Source organism: Dermacentor variabilis, unplaced genomic scaffold (genome assembly GCF_050947875.1).
Source record: "Dermacentor variabilis isolate Ectoservices unplaced genomic scaffold, ASM5094787v1 scaffold_12, whole genome shotgun sequence".
Lineage (NCBI taxonomy): Eukaryota > Metazoa > Arthropoda > Arachnida > Ixodida > Ixodidae > Dermacentor > Dermacentor variabilis.
In genome coordinates, this window is record NW_027460280.1 from 50,670,484 (window position 1) to 50,689,091 (window position 18,608).

Sequence of the window (18,608 nt, forward strand, 5' to 3'; positions counted from 1 at the left end):
CAATAAATGGAAATCGCTTAAACGGAACACCATCCTCATGACTGGTTGGTTTTGTACTCATACAATTGTATTCAGCTTTATCACTCAGTAAATGGAACTTCTGATAAATGGAACCAATTTCCCTGGTCTCTTGAGGTTCCTTTTAAAGAGAGTGTACTGTAGAAGAGTTTGCTAAACACTTACTTGGTTTGTATGCACAAATTTTCAACCTAAGGTTATATACTACATTTTTGCTTGTGTGCACATGAAGAAGGCGGAATAAAAAATTTCACAAGAAGTTTTAAATGAACATTCAGTTATACTGCTCTCATATGAAAAAGAAAAGTTGGTAGAAACTGACACACACAATGACAAATAGACATTTGTAGGATGACAACAGCCCATCCCACGGGTAACGGGAAGCATCTTTTTATTTTTGTGCATGTTCCCTTAAACCACTAATGGTAAAAAAAAAAAAAAAAAAAAGACGGCTGGAAAAGCCCATGGTCAAGACAAGCATGGCTACTGCTTATCCTTGCTTCAGTTGCCCTTGTCTTGGGCACCCTTATCCTTCTTGATCTCCCTGGATGAGCTCTCCAAGTGTGTTGCAGACAGCCTCACTCTGGGGGTGCAAGAGGAAGACGAGGGTCCCGAATCATCTCGTAGCCTTCTGACTCTACCTCATCCTGCACAACAGCCAACACAGAAGCTTCAACGTGTTGAAAGGCACAGCTTAGGTAGGGGCAGAAAGAGTACTCTCCGCCAACCAATTAGCTGCGGCCTACCTTCTTGGGTTCTTTGGATTCTTCTGTCTCCATGGGCTCGTCCTTGACCGCTGCTGCAGGTTTCCCCTCTGTAGATGGACTGTCCAACTCTGCATGAGCGAAATTACCCATGGCACAGTGAGGCCATGGCTTGGTTTGTTTTTATGCGGAGTAGGTTTCAAGACTTGACACTCAAATTCTTTAAAGATACAGTACATGAAGCAGAGGCCTGACAGGGGGGGGGGGGCGGCCTTAAAGATCCGAACACCCGGCATTGGCTTAAACTCCGGGATACCCCTTTCCCCAGACACAGCTAAGCCGCGCTCGGCTACACGCGGCAGGGTCCAACCCTCATGTGCTTGGGTATGTGGTGTCAACACACACAAGATGTCTGTTGACACCAACGTCCCTGCGGGGCTCATTTAGATGATATAGTTTGCTTATGTTGAGGGCAACTGATTTTTAATGCAAAATGTAATAAGTATGTTTCACAAGGCACAATGATTCTACAATAGGGGCTGGTAAATCAGTGTGAACTGAAACAGCAGTGTTCAAGGCTGAAGTGGGCAACACACAGAGCAAACACTGCACATACCAGTTTCAAAATAGCCCTACAAAATATTAGAGATATTGGGGGCGAGGAGTTACGGAGTCGCCATCTGTCGGAAGCGCCTTCCTTGCATAGTATGAGGGATCACGCGGCGCACTTCTTATAGGTTTCGCTTACGGTGCTTCATAAAAACACCACGTGGCAGCCCTCCTGGACATTTATGTAGGTACTCTCAAAATGAGGGAAGTTTTTGACTGTCGATATAATAATCTTGGACAAACATAAAGCACAGAATCGCTTACAGACACTATCTTTTTACCGAATGCGTACAGTGAACGCCACTACGGGCGGTTGCCGCGATGGAGTCTCCCGAACCGGCTTCTTGCATGAAAGGTAGGCAAACACTGAAAGTAAACTATGCGAAATATGTTCTTATAGTGGGCTGTCTATATAACCAAATGGGGCATAACAGAATGAAGCCTCAATGCAGCAATCGCACGGGTTCGCAGCTACTGACTGCACGTCTGCATGCATGTCCACGTACAATGTTTTGCTTTCGCAGTGAGTGCATTATCGCACCGTGTGTGTGCGCGTGCCCTGAGCCTTAGGCCGCAGTATATGAGCATTTGACACTACACTAGCAACCACTGTTGCGTGGACGCTACCAGAACTGTTGAAAAATAATTTCATTGTGGACACGTCAACGTGGTGACTGTGATGTACAGTCACGACGATTCAATCTTTTTTTTGTCTTCTAAATTCTTGGATATTTCAATATTATTTCTCAAGTTGCGTCGCATTGTATGTTTATTGGTCTTCTCAGCGTGCGATTTCCCTCTGCTTCTTTTTCGTAATCCAGTGCATTAATTCATAACACAAACATGACCATATACCATGCCTTTTTTTAATGTGAGTCTTACCACTCCCTTTCCGTTCAATTTTCATGTAATTATAATAATTAAGGAGTTGATTAATTAAGACTAATTATCTAGTTAAGCAGAATGCACAAAATAATTTGAGTATCTCCAAGCATTGGCAAACAACATTACCTTGGCTTGGTCTAGCCATGAGCAAATGCATATTTTTAAAGTATGGCTCAAGTTACGTGGGAGACCCTGTATACATACCCAGCATACTGTAAACAAGTACAGGCTCATCAATTTTAAATAAATAACTGAAAACTAGCAGTGCTACAAACTAATTGTGTGACATGCAGGAGCATCAATGTACCTGCACAACGCATTCTTGTCTCTTGCACATCTGTTTTGAAGTGATATCACTAGGAACTGTGAATAGTAGTTGTGTTTTTCGCTGCAAATGAGCTACACTATGAAATAGCACTCATGTGAAATGGTAAGCACATGACAAAAAAGCAGCTTCCCCCCCCCCCCACATTTTTACATGCAGAAAGTTACAGAAAATATGAAAAAAGAAAAAAAAGTTCTAACTTTCAACTCTTAACTCCTTAATTGGTCAATTCTCACCATGCCGTTTTGCTTCATCCTCATTGAAGACTGTCACCTCATCCTCCAAATCAAGCGGGAACATCAGCGTATCTGCACAATACATTATTGTTGTGTCTTACTCATCCTTTTTAAAGTGACAACACGAGGAATTGTAAATAGAAGTTGCATTTCTCCTCTTCAAATGAGTTGTAATATGTGACAACTAGCTTTCATTTGAAATAGTAAACAGATGACCAAAATAGCAGTTTCTTTATCACAAAAATTATAAGCAGGAAGCTGGAGAAAAATAAACATTAAAAGATTGATTATCCATATCCAACCCACATCTTGAAATCTATGTGAAGCGAAGCTTTCCTAATGTGAAGTCAAGAGCTTGACAAAATGTCTGGTTGTGGAGTAACGATCAGACATTTACGAGGTTCCCAGAGTTCTCTACTCTGGGTACCTCATAACAGAGAAAAAAACAGAACGCCGACCAGGATGGAGTTGTCTAAAAATTCCTAAACGTCTCAGCTTCCGCATGGAAACCTTGTTCACAGTTTTTTATTTGGCCATATGCCTGTCGTACTTGAATGAAATCAAGTTTCACGAAATCTCATCTAGTCGGGAAGTAAGGGCTTAAGAGGCTTCATAGGCTTATAGTGAACAAGGCTTTCGTGTGGAAGCCAAAACCTTTAAGAAATTTTAGACAACGCCATTTAGGTTGGCATTCTGTTTTTCTTCCTATTATGCCTATCCTAGTGATTAATGCAGGAAATTTGCCCATTTCCTTCCTGAGTCTGGCATAAAGGAAACTAGCATGCACGTATGTGCTCTCACATTCTCATGCTACACAATTACACACACGGTGATCATCTCAAAGAGCAAGTTGGCACTGGTATGATAAAAGTACGCATGTGATTATGGCCTAATAGAAGCATTGGATCGGGGGGGGGGGGGGGTTGAGGTTCAATCCCACCATGCGGGCACGTAATTCCATGTTTTAAGTATGAGCTATTCGGCAAGAGAGCAGCATCCAGCAGCCAATGTCAGGTATGTCCGGGAGGGTTTGCAAAGAAAAAAAAAAAATGTTCCGCATTAAAATAAGATACAATATTTTACCCCATAAATCTTCTTAACTGATCAATTCTCACCACAGTACTGTGCTTCAGCACCACTGCAGATGGTCAGATCACCCTCCGAGTCATCAACGAGGTCTTCAGCAACACCTTTGGTGAGGAACTCTGCCCATGAGCTGTGGTCGTAAGGATGGCTCAAGGTGTCAGATTCAAAGGCAACCTTCTTGGCAGGAGGCTCAGGTGCCTTCTTCGGAGACCAAGACACGCCTTGTCCTCTATTAGGAGATGTTGCCGGCATTTTCCTTCGCGCACCTCCATGACAATCTGCATAGTCAAATCCTGTCTTTGGATGCAGCACTTGTACGACTGTATAGACTCTGTATAAACCTTACTCTTGTGTAGAAGACTCTCATCATAACTTAACAGGGTATTGAAAATTTTGCATATTGCTCATTTTGGTTTAATAAGCAGATGTCAACTTGTATGAAGGCTCAACTCCTAGAGTGCAACAACAATCACTAATTAAAGATGTACTACTTAAGCAAACAGAAAATTGGGTAAGTTGGTACAGATAGATCATGATCACTAATTGCATCTTTTGACACTACCTGTTTCAAATGCACTCCAAGTCCAGTGCCGTGGTGAGGAAACTTGCAGGTTACATCATTGAAACAGCAGGCTGGTAGTTTATGTTATTACAAACAAGTGACACATGTGCCAGTCAGCTTGCTGTGGCTAACACGATCGTGTCATCAAAAGCAGCATATGATAAATTTATTTCCCTATCAATACAGGTTGATGTAAGGCGCGAGGCTAAAAAAAAACACACACACTTTGTGTGGGTCTTGCACCTCACATTTATTTATCTGCACCTCTGCATACTGATATCCACAGCAAAGCTGGCCAGTCCTTTCATTTTTCTTCAATTTGTGCTCATTTGCATTCAGCATGAGATAAGCCTGGCCTCCTCCTAATCCTTCCATGAGTACACAGCATCTTTTCCTCCCATCTTATTCCAAGTACTCAATGGAAGAGGCGGACTTGTCCTTGGCAGTTTCTGTTAAAAATTGTCTGCACAATTGAGACTTTTTGTCCACACTTCAAAGGTTCCTTAGCTGCAACAAGACAAGCGAATAAACTGAATTCTATGATAAAGTGCAGTCTTTCCAAAGTAACGGTGTTTCAATGACACGAAGAGATGAATTGATCACAGGCACAGTGACTGACTGCTGCACCAGTTCTAAATATTACTGAGCCCTTTGTTAAATGGTGCACAAGATTTGGCATGAGCTCAGGCCAAACCATATTGTCTACCTAGTCATCTTTTCCAAAACAAAAAAATTCCTTCCACTCAAAGTTTTATTGTATTATACTACATTTTCCTGCACTACAGTGGGTTAGATTAAGTGGCCCACACAACATTCATCAGCTACACCATTTGCACGCAATCTTTGAATTTTATATATATAGAGGTGCTTATGTCCGTGTATTGGATAATGAAAAAGAATAAGAGAGCAAAAATCTAAGCACCAGAGCATGTGTATATACACTGACACATGCAGCCAATGGAAGTTCACAGATGCAAGTTGACAAGGTGCATATGAAGGCAACAGTTCTGCCTTTGTATGGCATTATGCAGACATGCAAACCCAGAAAGGCCTTCATAGTTTATGCACCATCAGAGAGGCATAACAGATCGAGCCACACCTTGGGTATTAAGCAAAGGAGCACAGCATCCCCAAAGCAAGCAATTCATGTGCAGGTGTGGTTTTATTAATCAAGGTGGTCCCCACACCACTCTTATCAGCAATGCAGTAGTGCATGACGTCCCAGTCAAAAATAAAAACTAAGAGAGAGAGAGAGAGAGAGAGAAAAGGAACAATCTATTTCAGTTGGATTTTCTAATGAGACCCAGCTGGTTCCAATTGGACATCATGGGAGGGACAAGTTCCTATTGGGCTTCATGCTAAGTCCAATTCAAATTGGGCATCATGAGACGTCCAGTTGGCTCCATTTGGACATTTCTAGAGCTTGGTATGCGAAATGGCCCCATTGGAAGTCACGAGTAACCTCGTGAAACAACAAAATAGTTGATAATAATAGCAGAATTATTCATGTTAGTTTTCAAGTAGAAGATCTTTGTACTTTGGTGTGATCAATGGAGTTTAGCATTTAGCGTTCTATCAAGGTAAAAATGTCTTGAAATTTTACCAATGTCCCATGAACCACTGGCATAACTTAGTCAACCAAATATCACTTACATATATAGCGCCTGACATCTATCCCTCGTATAGTGAAGTGGTGAATTCTGGTTACGTCAATGAAGAGAATTGCTATAGTGTGTTCATGCATGAGTATGCTTCTTGAAAGGAGTTTTGAGAATGTTGGTGTCAGGTCAAGCTGAGGGCCCATCTGTTTTTTTTCCCACTTTCCTTTGTTTTTCATGTTAATCTCAACGAGTCCACTTCAGAGACCAATTCGGTAGAATTGTGTTTAAACAAGCACATGGTGCAATTGGACCTGTCTATTTTTCCAATGGGTGTCCCAAAAAAGAACTGGAAATTTCCAATTGGTTCGAGCAATTTCTTTTACTGGAGTTTGTGGCACATGTTTTGTGAATGAAAGCTTTATGCTATCGATATTGGTAAAAAAACTGAGAAGTGTGCTAGCTGGAGATACATGTACTGCCAGCATCACTGAAGTTGTGAGCGAGTCATTTGAATGCTATTTTGGGTCTTATGTTCACATTGTAAGGATGCTGATGTCAGTATATAAATGTAATTGTCAGTAGACTTAGACTGAATAGTTATCTGCACAAGATATAACTCCATGACAGAATGCAATGACCTGAATACTCTCCACACACACACACACACACACACACACACACACACACACACACACACACACACACACACACACACACATAAAAGAAAAGCTGAATAAAAAAAAGGTAGTGTAGTTCATGCAGAAGTTGATACAGCAGGGCAGTTGCTGTTCGTATTCATTCACATGTATGCAGTTTTTTTTTCAGCAGTGCCACCACCACCATGAGATATGGGCAAGTGAAATCACAAAAAAGCAAAAATATACAGTATGCCCAATCAAATAAAAACAAACACACAAATAGAAGTCAATATTCACATTTGCATAAACCATTTAAAAATATCTTTAGGTTGCACAGAGATGGCAATGGGAAAATGATAGTGCTGCAGCAACCACCACACATTTATGTCTTATGTACATGGGTCACCAGTGACATTTCACAACGAACCTTTTTTAAATCTGCTGACGCCTCTAAATGTTTCACTGAAATTGCTACAAAATGTCAATTTTCTTGCATTTCATTAGTTCACTGAAAATGGCAAAAGGCAAGCAAGGCAAAAGGCAAGCAGAGCGACAAAAGGCAAGCAATTAAGCTCACCAGACCCCAATGGTCCCTTTGGCAAACCTTTCACTGGAGGCACCAAGTGGCACTGCTTGGTGGTTGGTGGAGATGGCTGAATTGAATGACTGGGCCTGTCTGTTTGCTGGTGACAGGAAGTTGGTGGACCAGACGTAAGTGGTATGAAGCGGTGTCCGTCAGCCAAGTACAAAGATTGGGGCCCTGGTGACTGCAAGGAGAGTGAACATAGTAACCACCATATAAAGTAAAAAAGGGGAGTGGCATGCAAGCACAACAGCTCAAACAGCATGCACAATATATCAACCACATGCTCACAGCAAACAACATATCGAAATGTGGAAAACCAGGGTCAGTATATGGTAATCTAGCGATTCTTTCACCTTGATTCTAATCCTTTGTTATCATTCACTGCTCAAATCCGGCCAATCGTGGTAATTATAGAGGAGGAGTGGAACTAGGACCACTGACAAATTGTGCAAAGGAAAAGAACTGGAATAGAATCGTTAAGATTATCCATGGCCCAGCATGCATATGCGATCCTTCATGTATGACACTGGTAAATGGAGGGTTTTTTTCGAATGGGCACAAAAGCCAGAAGTGTTACTTGAGCTCTAAATAGCTTGATAAGTGCAGTCAGGATTTACTCCAACTAAAACTAACATTTGCTCTTTGACATGACATACCTCTTTAGGACCAACGTTAATTAGGAAAACTAGGATGAGATGATTCACAACATTGACAGAGTTTCATTTCCTCTTGCCACACTATAATTCTTAGGCAGCTTCTATAGTTTGTTGCATAAAACATGTAGTATGCCTGCTTTTTCAGAAGCTTAGTCTGCAGTTATCATTGCATAAATTATGTTAAGTCTTAAATAGCGTAATGTGCACATAAATACACAGCTACAATTTGATAAATGAATGCTTTCTAAAGATGTTCCAAATTTGTATTGCCTGTATTTCAGAAGCCCTCTCAGATTCTTCTGACCCCCCACCCTCCACTTATATAACAAGTGTCGCTATTCAGATGCGCAAAGTCTTAAAAATTGTGACATAAGTACACATTGGACTATCATTCAGAGATACTGGCATACTTGCATGAGGAATGATATGTTCAACAAGTTAATATTTACTATTATTAACTTTTTAATTACTCACTTTACCGCAAATGTTGCAGTAACAATTTGAAAACGATCAGCACTTGAGGCACGTCTATGTAAAGTAGGAATTTGTGACTACCAGCAGATTCATCTTTTCTGCCATTAAAGTTGTAGTGAAAAGCCTCCCCCTCCCCCCAATTTCACATCCTTTCTTCTTTTTGCACTATGACACAAAATGGATTGCCCACGTATTTCAAGGCACATGTAGGCAGACAGGCCCTCCACTAAACGTTGCTTGCCCACGTGCACATACTGTCACCTTTTTGTCATTCCTTCAGGAAATTAAGAAAATGAAATGGACAATTTTTTCAAAACTGGTGCCAGTAAGCTTTTCGACAATATATATAAAAATGCTTTGTTCACTGGATGCCTTCAAGCTCCACTTCAAAAGTGCAGTACAGCCTTAAATTTCCAAAAACTGGACTGCACGTTTGAGAATTTTAAAAATAATGACATTTGACCTTGATCCTATATTAACTAATCCATTCTTGTAATGTAGCCAATCGGGTAAAAGTACTTTGACACTCAATGAGAGTAAAGTGATTAATAAAGTTCTTGACTCATATACCGAGTGTTTCAGCAAACACTTAAAAAAAAGATTGCCTGTCGAAGATAGCACAGTTCTAGTCCATGAGCTGGTCTACTCGAAGAGGTGGACATTACTTGCACAAAAAATTGAAATGCATAATTGACTAATTAACGAATGTTCACTAATTACATTTTAAACTAATGACCTTAAAGTAATTACCTTAAAGGTAAAGTAAGCCCCAAAACAATCAAGCCCAAATTGGAAACTCAATCGTAGGAAGAAATGTATTTTGACAGACAGTTACTACTTCTTTGGTGTGACACCGGAGTATGGTTTGCATGAAAGCATGCACCAGAAATGGCATTAAAATTATGAGGCACTCTACTCTGGGAAGCTCATTTTGTTTAACTAGGGATGCACAAGACAGCAATGGAAGAATTCAGAGGTTCAAAATAAGAAAGGTTCTTGTGAATTTGTTGCCATTATGCAGGGCACTGCTACTAGGGAACTACATATCTTGGTATAAAAATGCAGTTGCTATGTGAGCCCACTTGATAAAAAGAACAGTGCTTAAGTTTAAAGTAAACAAGACGTCAGAGCTAGAAGTAGGAGCTACCTTACAGAGGTATTGTACACTAACAAAAAAGCTTCTGAAACAAAAGTTGCGTAAATTTCATTTCAAGTATGCTAAGAATACAGGCAGACAATTATCGTTTTCTAAACTGTGTTTTTGCATTAACTGCATATGTCAAGATGTTTGCATGAAAATTTTTTCTGGGGATAAGAGAAGCTTTACCCCAACCAGTCTAGTCATTTTTCATGGAGCCACATGGTTGCAGAGCTTCATGGACAACACCTAGGCTAAATAAAAAATATGCCTAATCATCAGCATATATGGTCTGAACGACTATGCACTGTTCATTTCGACCTGGAAACTGTGTTACACCTAGGTTACACAGGCGAATTCAGCGAAGCTGCAGCAAATGTCACTTTGACAGCACACTGCTACACATGAAAGGAGAGTCATATGGAATTGAGTGTCCAAAAGTAAATCCATAGGCACATCTAATTATTTTAGGCAGTATTAATTGCACAACAACAATCTGATCAATAATCACAAGCCGAGAAAAGACTGCATTGCACCTGACACTTGTGCAAAGCACTGTGCATTTGAAAGTGAAGTGCTGAGGGTGGTTAAGTATTGGCGGTTTTTATTACAAGTGGCATGGGAACATTGATAATACTTGAAATCTAAAAAAAGTCACAGTTTCACCCATATAATTGCTATCACAATAAAAGATAGTTTTACCTGCATTATTTCTGAATCACTGCTATTGATGCTACATACTTTGACACAGCAAATGGCAGACGCAGTCACTGGCGAGTGTATTTTAGTGTCTATAGCGATTAGGTTACCTGTGCTAGAATTTTTACACAAAGTACAATAGGAAGGAGACACGATTCTTTTTTATTGTCCTTCGTGTAAAAATTCCAGTGCAGTCCACAAAACGATGCTGTAACAACTAGCTCCAATTGAAGCCATATTGCACACTGTTACTAAACCAGACATATTACTAAAGCTATCTATGCGATAGCCTCCAAATGGCACTAATGATGAAGTGCACTAGCTCAAAGTAACACCGAATTTGCCTATCTGACAGGAGTATTAGCATGTCAAAGCAAAAATATCTAGCCAATTAGCGCTTTCTGGCATATTCAGGCGAGAACAGCACTAAAGACATGAACACAGGTGAAGTCTCATGGAAAATGACATGTTGCGCCGATTGCATGTTCCCAGAAACGTTATGTCGACGTGGTCGCCATGATTGCCACGCCGGGCACACCCGGACGGCGGCCTGAAGGGAGACGAAGACATAGATGGGGACCGAGGGTGAGAGTCTGTTCATTGAAAGTGCAGCACCTTAAATAGGCTCGGCGTCACTACGTCAGCACCCTCTGAGGACAAGGAAAGTTGCGGTTTCGAAACCAAAATCCCGATGTAATAGTATCCATATGCCTTCACCTTTGTCTTAAGGCTGTTCCCACATAAGTTTAAATAACCATGATAGAGTGTATAAGCGTGACTGAAGAGGAGGACGTAGAAAGAAATATATACACAGAGACAGTGCTGTCTGTTTCTTTTTACATCCTCGTTCAGTCATGCTTACACACTATCATGGATTCAAACCAAGTAGCCTGCCAACATGATTTAACCAAGTTCCTGAATAACCAACTAGCTGATGATTTAATGTATAGCTTTCTTACAAATGGAAGTTGGGGAAGGTCGTCCTGCTGCAGAAGTCCAATAACATTTGATCCCTCATTAACTGCAGCCTAGTTTCCCTTATACACATACCTTTCAGAAAATAATGGCAGTCATTATTTAGCTCTTTAGAAGATCTCATTTTTCCCTCCTTGCTAATATGGCTTCAAAAAAATTTTCCTTTCAAACACAGCTTTACAAATGACATCCTTTACAAATCCCTTATCCTCTGCCATGGATCACTCATCTTTAATAGGTTTTTGGTTTTCTGGGTACAACTGGCTAGAATTCATCAGACTGCAGAAAATAGCAGTGTCAAGGTTTTGCATTATTGAAGATAGCTAACTTCACAGATGGTAGGATTTAAGTCTTGCGTTAGCATTACTCGTCAGGCTCTCTTGGTGAAATTCTAATTTGCACAATCACTTGCCTAGTTACTGCCTCAAATTATATTAAAATGCGTGTCTCTGTGGCAAAAAAGCAATCCTGAGGAAATAATTTATCTCATATTATATCCATATTTAAGAAATTTCAACATTTTCTGAAACACCACGTGTATATATGCTTCACAGCCTGAAAGTAAATATATAGCTATACGTTTCCTCAATCAAAGCATGCAGGCATCATGCAGGCAACCATGCAAGGTGCTGAACAAGCAAAATAAAGCAAATAGGCATGCATGAATGCATATGCATCTTTATAGGATAGGCCACACAGTTCCGTGTCTACAAGAAGAAACTAGCAAAACCTGTGAGGTTGATGGCTGACACAGGACTTCACTCCTTTCTTGGGCAGCTGTTCAAATTAACAGTATTAAACAGAGCACCACAAACACTTATAACTTACACAAGCATTGCCGAGTTTGTAACATAAATATGACAAGCCTCTCAGATTAGAAATCAATACTTATATAAATCAAGCAGCTTGTTAAGTTTCATCTATTCACCTTGCAAAACTGTTAATGAAGCTTGTTCTATTAAAACATATTTGTTAACTCAATCTGTGCTCAAAAATTATTATATAGTAGTATCAATATCCATTTTGTTTGTCTTGTAGTCCCTTGACAGTCTCACATGTTAACAGACTGCTGCTGCAACCCTTCAAAGGGTTCTGGGGTCGATCCTGCCAAAAATAAAAGATTGATTGATTGATTGAAATGGGCACTATAAATGGCACCACAGCAGAATTATGATGCAAGTGATACCATAAATCTTGGAATTTCACACTTTCCTAAAACTGCTCTGGTGAAGTGACCGACAGGACAAAACCTCATTTAAAGTAAAGCACACCAAGTAAGTATGCATTGGAATGATTGAAGTTTCTGTGCAAATGTGAATACGTCCATGGCATGAGAACCTTGAACTACCTAAACAGTGCAGCTCCAGGAAAAATAAAGCATAAAGGAGATAAGCAGAACCAAAGCAATTGTGACAGAACATAAATACTATTCTGCAAACAGATTAATGTCATGGGAAAACACTGGGAAGGCGGGAGATGGAAATTCAAGACGATGAGCAAAACAAGAACAAGTTGAAAGCAGGAGCTAACGTTTCGACAAGTGGACTTTTCTTCAAGGCCTTGAAGAAGACAAGTCCACTAGTCGAAACATTGGCTTCTGCTTTCACCTTGTTCTCGTTTTGCTCATCGTCATGAATGTCATGGGAAGCATAAGCTATACATGCTGTAGAACTCCAGGCAAAGATAAAACATAATTGAGTGAAGCAGTACCAAAGGCAAATTTTATGAATGAACATGCATACTATTCTGTAAATCCATGAATATCACAGGAAGCTTGAGCTATATATGCAGCACAACTTCAGGCAAAAGAAAGCAGAGAATGAAACAGAACCACAGCATTTGACTAATACATTCTATTCTGCCCATTTCATGCGAATTTTCATTGCCATCAGTCTCAAAGACAGAAATAAATGCATCTAAAGAATGAGACACTACAAGGCAATGAACTTGAGAAAAGGGCAGCCTGTTCACCAATTGAGTTCTACCTAACATGAAAAAAGTAACTCTATATTACACTACGAAATGAAAAACTTACGTTGCATTAGTTCCAAGCCAACATTCAAAGCTGGCGCACAAAGTGGAGTCTCATGGGAGCCACCAGAACTTACCAGTATCCTTGTTGTGCTCCGCATCAGACGATTCATCCGATGATTGCTGTCAAGAGATGAATAATCAATTATCAAGCGATTTAATTATGGGAAATAGAGTTCCAAAACAGTGCTGTTGAGTTTACAATGCACAGTATAATTAAACATTCATTAGACATGAAACTTTTCGAATTAAACTGCTTAAGTCATAGAATGCATGGTGCAGAAGTAGTCACAAATAGCACACTGCTGCCATTATTGCCAACAATCTTAAACATGGTTCGTGCACCAGAAGACAAACTTCCATGTAAATAAGACATGCATGCAGGATCTGCTGACATACATGAGCCGCAGAACTCCACTCACGACACACCACATAAGCTTGGCATTACTCATTTAGCTGCAGCCACTGCTTGAAACTATTGAGAAAGCTTGCTCAAATGATAGGTCTGGGACCACATCTCATAATGATTCTTTTCATGGTCTATTTCTTGTTCACTTCATCAATGGCTCATGTGAAGCGTTGGGCAGAATGTTGCAGGTATGAGCCACCGGTACGACAAATGGCAAGTCTGTTTAAGAAAGTCAGAAGAATGTTCACAGAACATGACCCTTTTGTGTAAAATGTTTACGTACTTTAAGAGCAGGACACAGCTGACATATTGTAGTAATAAAACCATGCCTGTCTTGGTGCTCTCATAGTAATTAGTTTTGCATACAGTGTATTACACACAACGCTGACTCTCATATGTGCCACCAAAGTATCATACATAGTGAGGAAATATGGCTAAGCCCTTTTTCCTATGCACTGTAAAACTGTGGGTATGTTTTCTGCTACTAGCTGAGCAAAATGCACATACCTGGTATGCAATGAAAAAAGCTTGCACAAATTCAGTTTTACATGGCTACTGTATATGTACCGACAGATGGTCGTTCTTTATAATGTTGTATGATCGAGCTTATGATTTGCTATAGGCTCCGGACACTGCTCAGGAGGTGGGTCGGAGCAAGAGCTCTCAGCACCTTACATGGCAAGTTGTGGCAACACTGGTATGGAGGGTCCGGTCTGCCAGTGTTGTGTTAGCACCAAAACTACATGTGCCCTCTTGCTACAGAAAGGGTGCAACTTTTGCTTTGCAACTTCAAGCCAAAGGCAAAATTATTCGCTTCCACCTAAAAAATGTACATCGCTAGACATGTGGTCACCGTGAAAACCGCTGGCATTTTTGTGCTGGAGTAGCAGCATTCCAAGCGATGGAAACACACAAAGTGTTTCTTCGGAAGCTGCCACGGCCTATATAAAATTATGCTTTGACATAGAGGTTCAGCAGAGTCTATGAGCTCAATCAGCTCACTATTCGAGTTGCTTGCTCTTTGGTGGCACTGTTTTGATGCTCTTGTGAGCCCTCAATTTTCACTTATCAGCGTGCTCAAAGTGATTAACCGCTTCTCGAGCTAATGCACAGAGGTAATGTTGAAGTGTGCCCATTATATTCAAGCAATTGGAATGTCAATGTCTTTCGCTGAATCACTGTAACTGCGACCATGCTTTGAAGAAAACAAAATGGCAAACAAATTTTGCAGCGCATGAAAGGCGACCTAAATCTGGATTTTGTTAATACGGGCCGCCTCACCGGTAGACTTCTGGTGCACTATTACTATTAGGCATTGCAGTGCTATTTCAACTCGGCGAGAGGCATCACACTAACCAAAGGTAACTGAGAAATCTGACTAGAATTAACTCGTCTTGAGTTCCTAATCAGAGAGAATTGCTCCGGTTAGCTGTCATCACTGCTCCATGTGAGCAGCACCTACCAGGTGCATACCTTCACCGGATGCTGAAGTAACAGAAACCTGCTATGACCGCCAGTGAGAGAGCAGAGGGGGGTTGTAGCCTATGAAGCATCGGCGAGGAAATCGAGCAAGGCATATCGACCAGAGCAACAACCTATAGAAGATGTATGTATGTCAAGCTTGATTTCTTGAAATATTTTCTAGCCCCAACACTGCAATGAGGACATCTTGACCAAGCCTCTTGTGAAGGGCGAAATTATGACACAAACGTCCAGCAATGCCATTAGGAATGTCAACATACCATCAAAAACACAGTCACCGGTGATTCAACAACTGCATCCATGAAATCACCGATGACGCGGAGTGGAAGGCATAAGCGTAGGCTCACGTTCCAAAAACATTCATTCTGTTATTGAACATGCCAATTCCATGCTGTGCCATTGGAAGTTTCAAAGCCATGAACTACCCTGTCTCACAGGATGTCTATACATCCCTAAGACCCTTAGTTGCGCTTCCGCTGTGACAGGTGGTACAATCAGCCCCCACCGGCAAACGACTGTCAGGAGCTCCTATGGTATTGGATTTAGTTTGTACATAGTTACAGATTGCATTCGTTTGATTTGCTTAAAATTATCTACAACTAGCTGAGAAGAAGCCTTTTCCTAATGCAAATCATATAATGGTGAGTCACAATGGTTGACAATGCCCATCTCACATCGTGACCATTGCTGTGCAAAATATGGTAGTCCTATAGCCAGAAACGAAAGCAGATATATATTACATTGATATAAGCACAGGATGAATTCCATCAAGCTTGATAATGAAATAATTCTGCTATATCTCCTATTATCCCTAGTTTTCCCATTAACAGGGAACGCAACATTACAAATCAACTTACACACTGCGTTGCAAACTGGCGGGCCTTCACGAACATACCGCGGTAATGCAGACGTGGTCGATCTTTTAAATATTTATTTCATGTTCTTTTTTTTCTTTAACATACGTGGCGTAGTGGTGGCCGATCCACACGACAATGCACGAGGCGGCGCAATGTCGGCATAACGGCATCCGAGTGTTCAGTTCACGAACAGTAAAAAGATGGAAAGAGTGGAATAGAAATAATATTGTACGCATGCAGGAACATGAGAACACCGGTCGTCAAGCCATGACATTTCCGGCAGACAAATGGTTCTATGCCCTTGCGGTGCTTACGTAGATCAATGCTCGCAAATGGTTAGGCCTAGCCTAGCTAGCACATCGTCTTACGACGAAGCTGTGAAGTACAGCGTGGAAAAATGCTGCACCGTACAAAACATCTTCTACTCTACCTCACTTTCGAATGCAAATGAGCGCATGTTCGAAAAAATTAAAATGTTTAAGTTTCGACGTTTAGCGATGCAGCATGCGGTTATTGTACGCATCGCGATTACAGGATCGGCTACAAAAGCTATTGTAGGCTTACATGGTGCTTCTGCGGTGGGTGCCCTCGTTCTCGGACAACCTGTAAAACACACGTTTAAAAACAGTTTAAGCCAAGGAGCACGTTCTGAGAGCTCAACTAGCACATGAAACTCACAACTCCTCCGTGCAAAGTAGCCTGTCGCTTGAGGTACTGAAAAAACGGCAGCTCTTCCAAGGGAATCAGTTTGGAGCCGCGGCCATAACACGGCAGTGGTATTACTTTGTTGCCATCAACAGGGGGTTTACCAGGGGGTTTACCATCACTGCGCTGATGCTCCATTATGTTAGAACCTTCGTCTTGAGCGTCAACTGCACGATTTTAGAAGATCCACGCAGGCTGTTCAACGTGAACTGGAATTCTGGCCCGTGCTCCAACCCTAGCTGCTACAAGTGCACCGAGTGGCGCTGATGCGCATTACGATGATGATGATGTCTGTTATGATAATAATGCAAATGTGCGCTTACCCCGATCAGTGCAGCAAAGCCATATCAGTTGACACGTAATAATTCAAATTATTACGAGTCTCGATGCACTCTCTTCGATATGTCACGCGATTATCCACTCTTACGCTCTAAAAAAAGTTTGCATCCTTTGGGGTGTATATCTGCCACACAACGATAATCGTCATCTGCCTTGATGCGTTTCCTTTCTTGAAAACGCCGCGCGCGCTACTTTCCTGTCGGGAATGCTATGTCATGCTGATGACGCGCATGCCGTTCGTTAGAGGAAAGTACCGGGCTCGCAGCGTTAAAAAAAAGGACACACATGCAAGGCAGATGACGATTATCGTTGTGTGGCAGATATACACCCCAAAGGGTGCAAACTTTTTTTAGAGTGTGCTGATAGCGCGCATGCCGTTCGTTACTGGGAAGTACCGGGTTCGCAGCGTTAAAGAAAGGGAAATGCGGACAAGACAGAAGACGTTAATTATTGTTGTGTGGCAAGATGCGATCCAAAGGGTGCGATTTTGCTTTAGAGTGTCGTTGTGTGAAAAGATAAGTCCCGAAGGGTGCAAACTGTCTCAGAATGCGCTATAAAAAAATTGTTACGACTGCATGTGGAACGTGCTAGAAAGTTGGATGCTGCTGTTATACACTCTTAGACAAAGGTACACCCTTTGGGGTGTATATAGGCCACACAACGATAATCGTCATCTGCCTTTCTTGCGTTTCCTTTCTTGAAAACGCCGCGCCCGGTACTTTCCTGTCGGGAATGCTATATGCCATGCTGATAACGCGCATGCCGTTCGTTACTGGGAAGTACCGTGCTCGCAGCGTTAAAGGAAGGAAATGCGGACAAGAGAGATGACGTTTATCGTTGTGTGGGTAGATACAACCCAAAGGGTGTAATTCTGTGTTAGAGTTTAATGGTACTAATTCCGTACACTCTTGAAAAATGTTGCACCCTTTGAGGCTTTTCTTGTCCCACAACGTTAGATAATCGCCATCTGTCCTGCCCGCATTTCCTTTCTTTAACGCTTCGAGCCCGGTACTTCCAAGTCACGAACGGCTTGCGCGTTATTAGCGCAACACAGCATTCTCGACAGAAAAGTAGTAAACGCCGAGTTTTCAACACTCTAAGAACAGTTTACACCCTTTGGTTTGCCCCTTCTGCCACACAAAAATAATCGTCATCTGCCTTGATGCGTTTCCTTTCTTTATCGCTGCGAGCCCAGAACTTTCCAGTAACGAATGGCACGCGCGTTATCAGCATAGAACAGTTTACACCCTTTGGAGTGCCCCTTCTGATAACGCGCGTGCCGTTCGTCACTGGAAAGTTCCGGGCTTGCAGCGATAAAGAAAGGAAACGCATCAAGGCCGATGACGATTATTTTTGTGTGGCAGAAGGGGCAAGCCAAAGGGTGTAAACTGTTCTTAGAGTGTGACGCACGCCGTAGTGGTGGACTCCGGGTTAATTCTGACCACCAGGGGATCTTTAACATGCTCCCAATGAACGGGGCAGAGGCGTTTTAATGCGACAGCAATTATATGGACACTCCATGCGCATTTCCAACGTCGGCGTCGCCGTGATATTCGCTGTAAAGTCCAAGTGCAATATCCTCGTCAAAGCGTT

At 41.6% G+C, this 18,608-nt stretch overlaps 1 protein-coding gene across 4 annotated transcripts; it reads right to left on the reverse strand.

The window, feature by feature from the left end:
* Window positions 1-355: 355 nt before the first annotated feature.
* LOC142566258 (uncharacterized) lies at window positions 356-16,904 on the reverse strand. 4 transcript variants are annotated; one of them, XM_075677103.1, is made up of 9 exons: window positions 16,650-16,904; window positions 16,536-16,574; window positions 13,301-13,346; window positions 11,923-11,969; window positions 7,269-7,431; window positions 3,893-4,141; window positions 2,778-2,849; window positions 765-853; window positions 356-665 (listed from the first exon to the last, which is right to left on the reverse strand). In XM_075677103.1, the coding sequence occupies exons 1-9, from the start codon at window positions 16,812-16,814 to the stop codon at window positions 597-599; spliced, it is 939 nt and encodes a 312-aa protein (XP_075533218.1). In that variant the 5' UTR covers window positions 16,815-16,904; the 3' UTR covers window positions 356-596. The 4 variants fall into 4 exon arrangements, with proteins under 4 accessions (XP_075533218.1, XP_075533217.1, XP_075533220.1 ...); XM_075677102.1 differs by having other exon boundaries at window positions 7,242-7,431; window positions 16,650-16,903; XM_075677105.1 differs by lacking the exon at window positions 3,893-4,141 and having other exon boundaries at window positions 16,650-16,903.
* Between the last annotated feature and the right edge of the window lie 1,704 nt (window positions 16,905-18,608).

What these genes read in the sequence shown, in the direction of transcription:
- LOC142566258 (XM_075677102.1), bottom strand. Translation starts at nt 16,814, where the DNA reads ATGGAGCATCAGCGCAGTGATGGTAAACCCCCTGGTAAACCCCCTGTT. An exon ending in ACCCACCGCAGAAGCACCAT is followed by an intron (nt 13,347 to 16,535) that starts GTAAGCCTACAA and finishes ATCTCTTGACAG; the next exon opens with CAATCATCGGATGAATCGTC. An exon ending in GTCAGCCATCAACCTCACAG is followed by an intron (nt 7,432 to 11,922) that starts GTTTTGCTAGTT and finishes CTCTCCTTGCAG; the next exon opens with TCACCAGGGCCCCAATCTTT.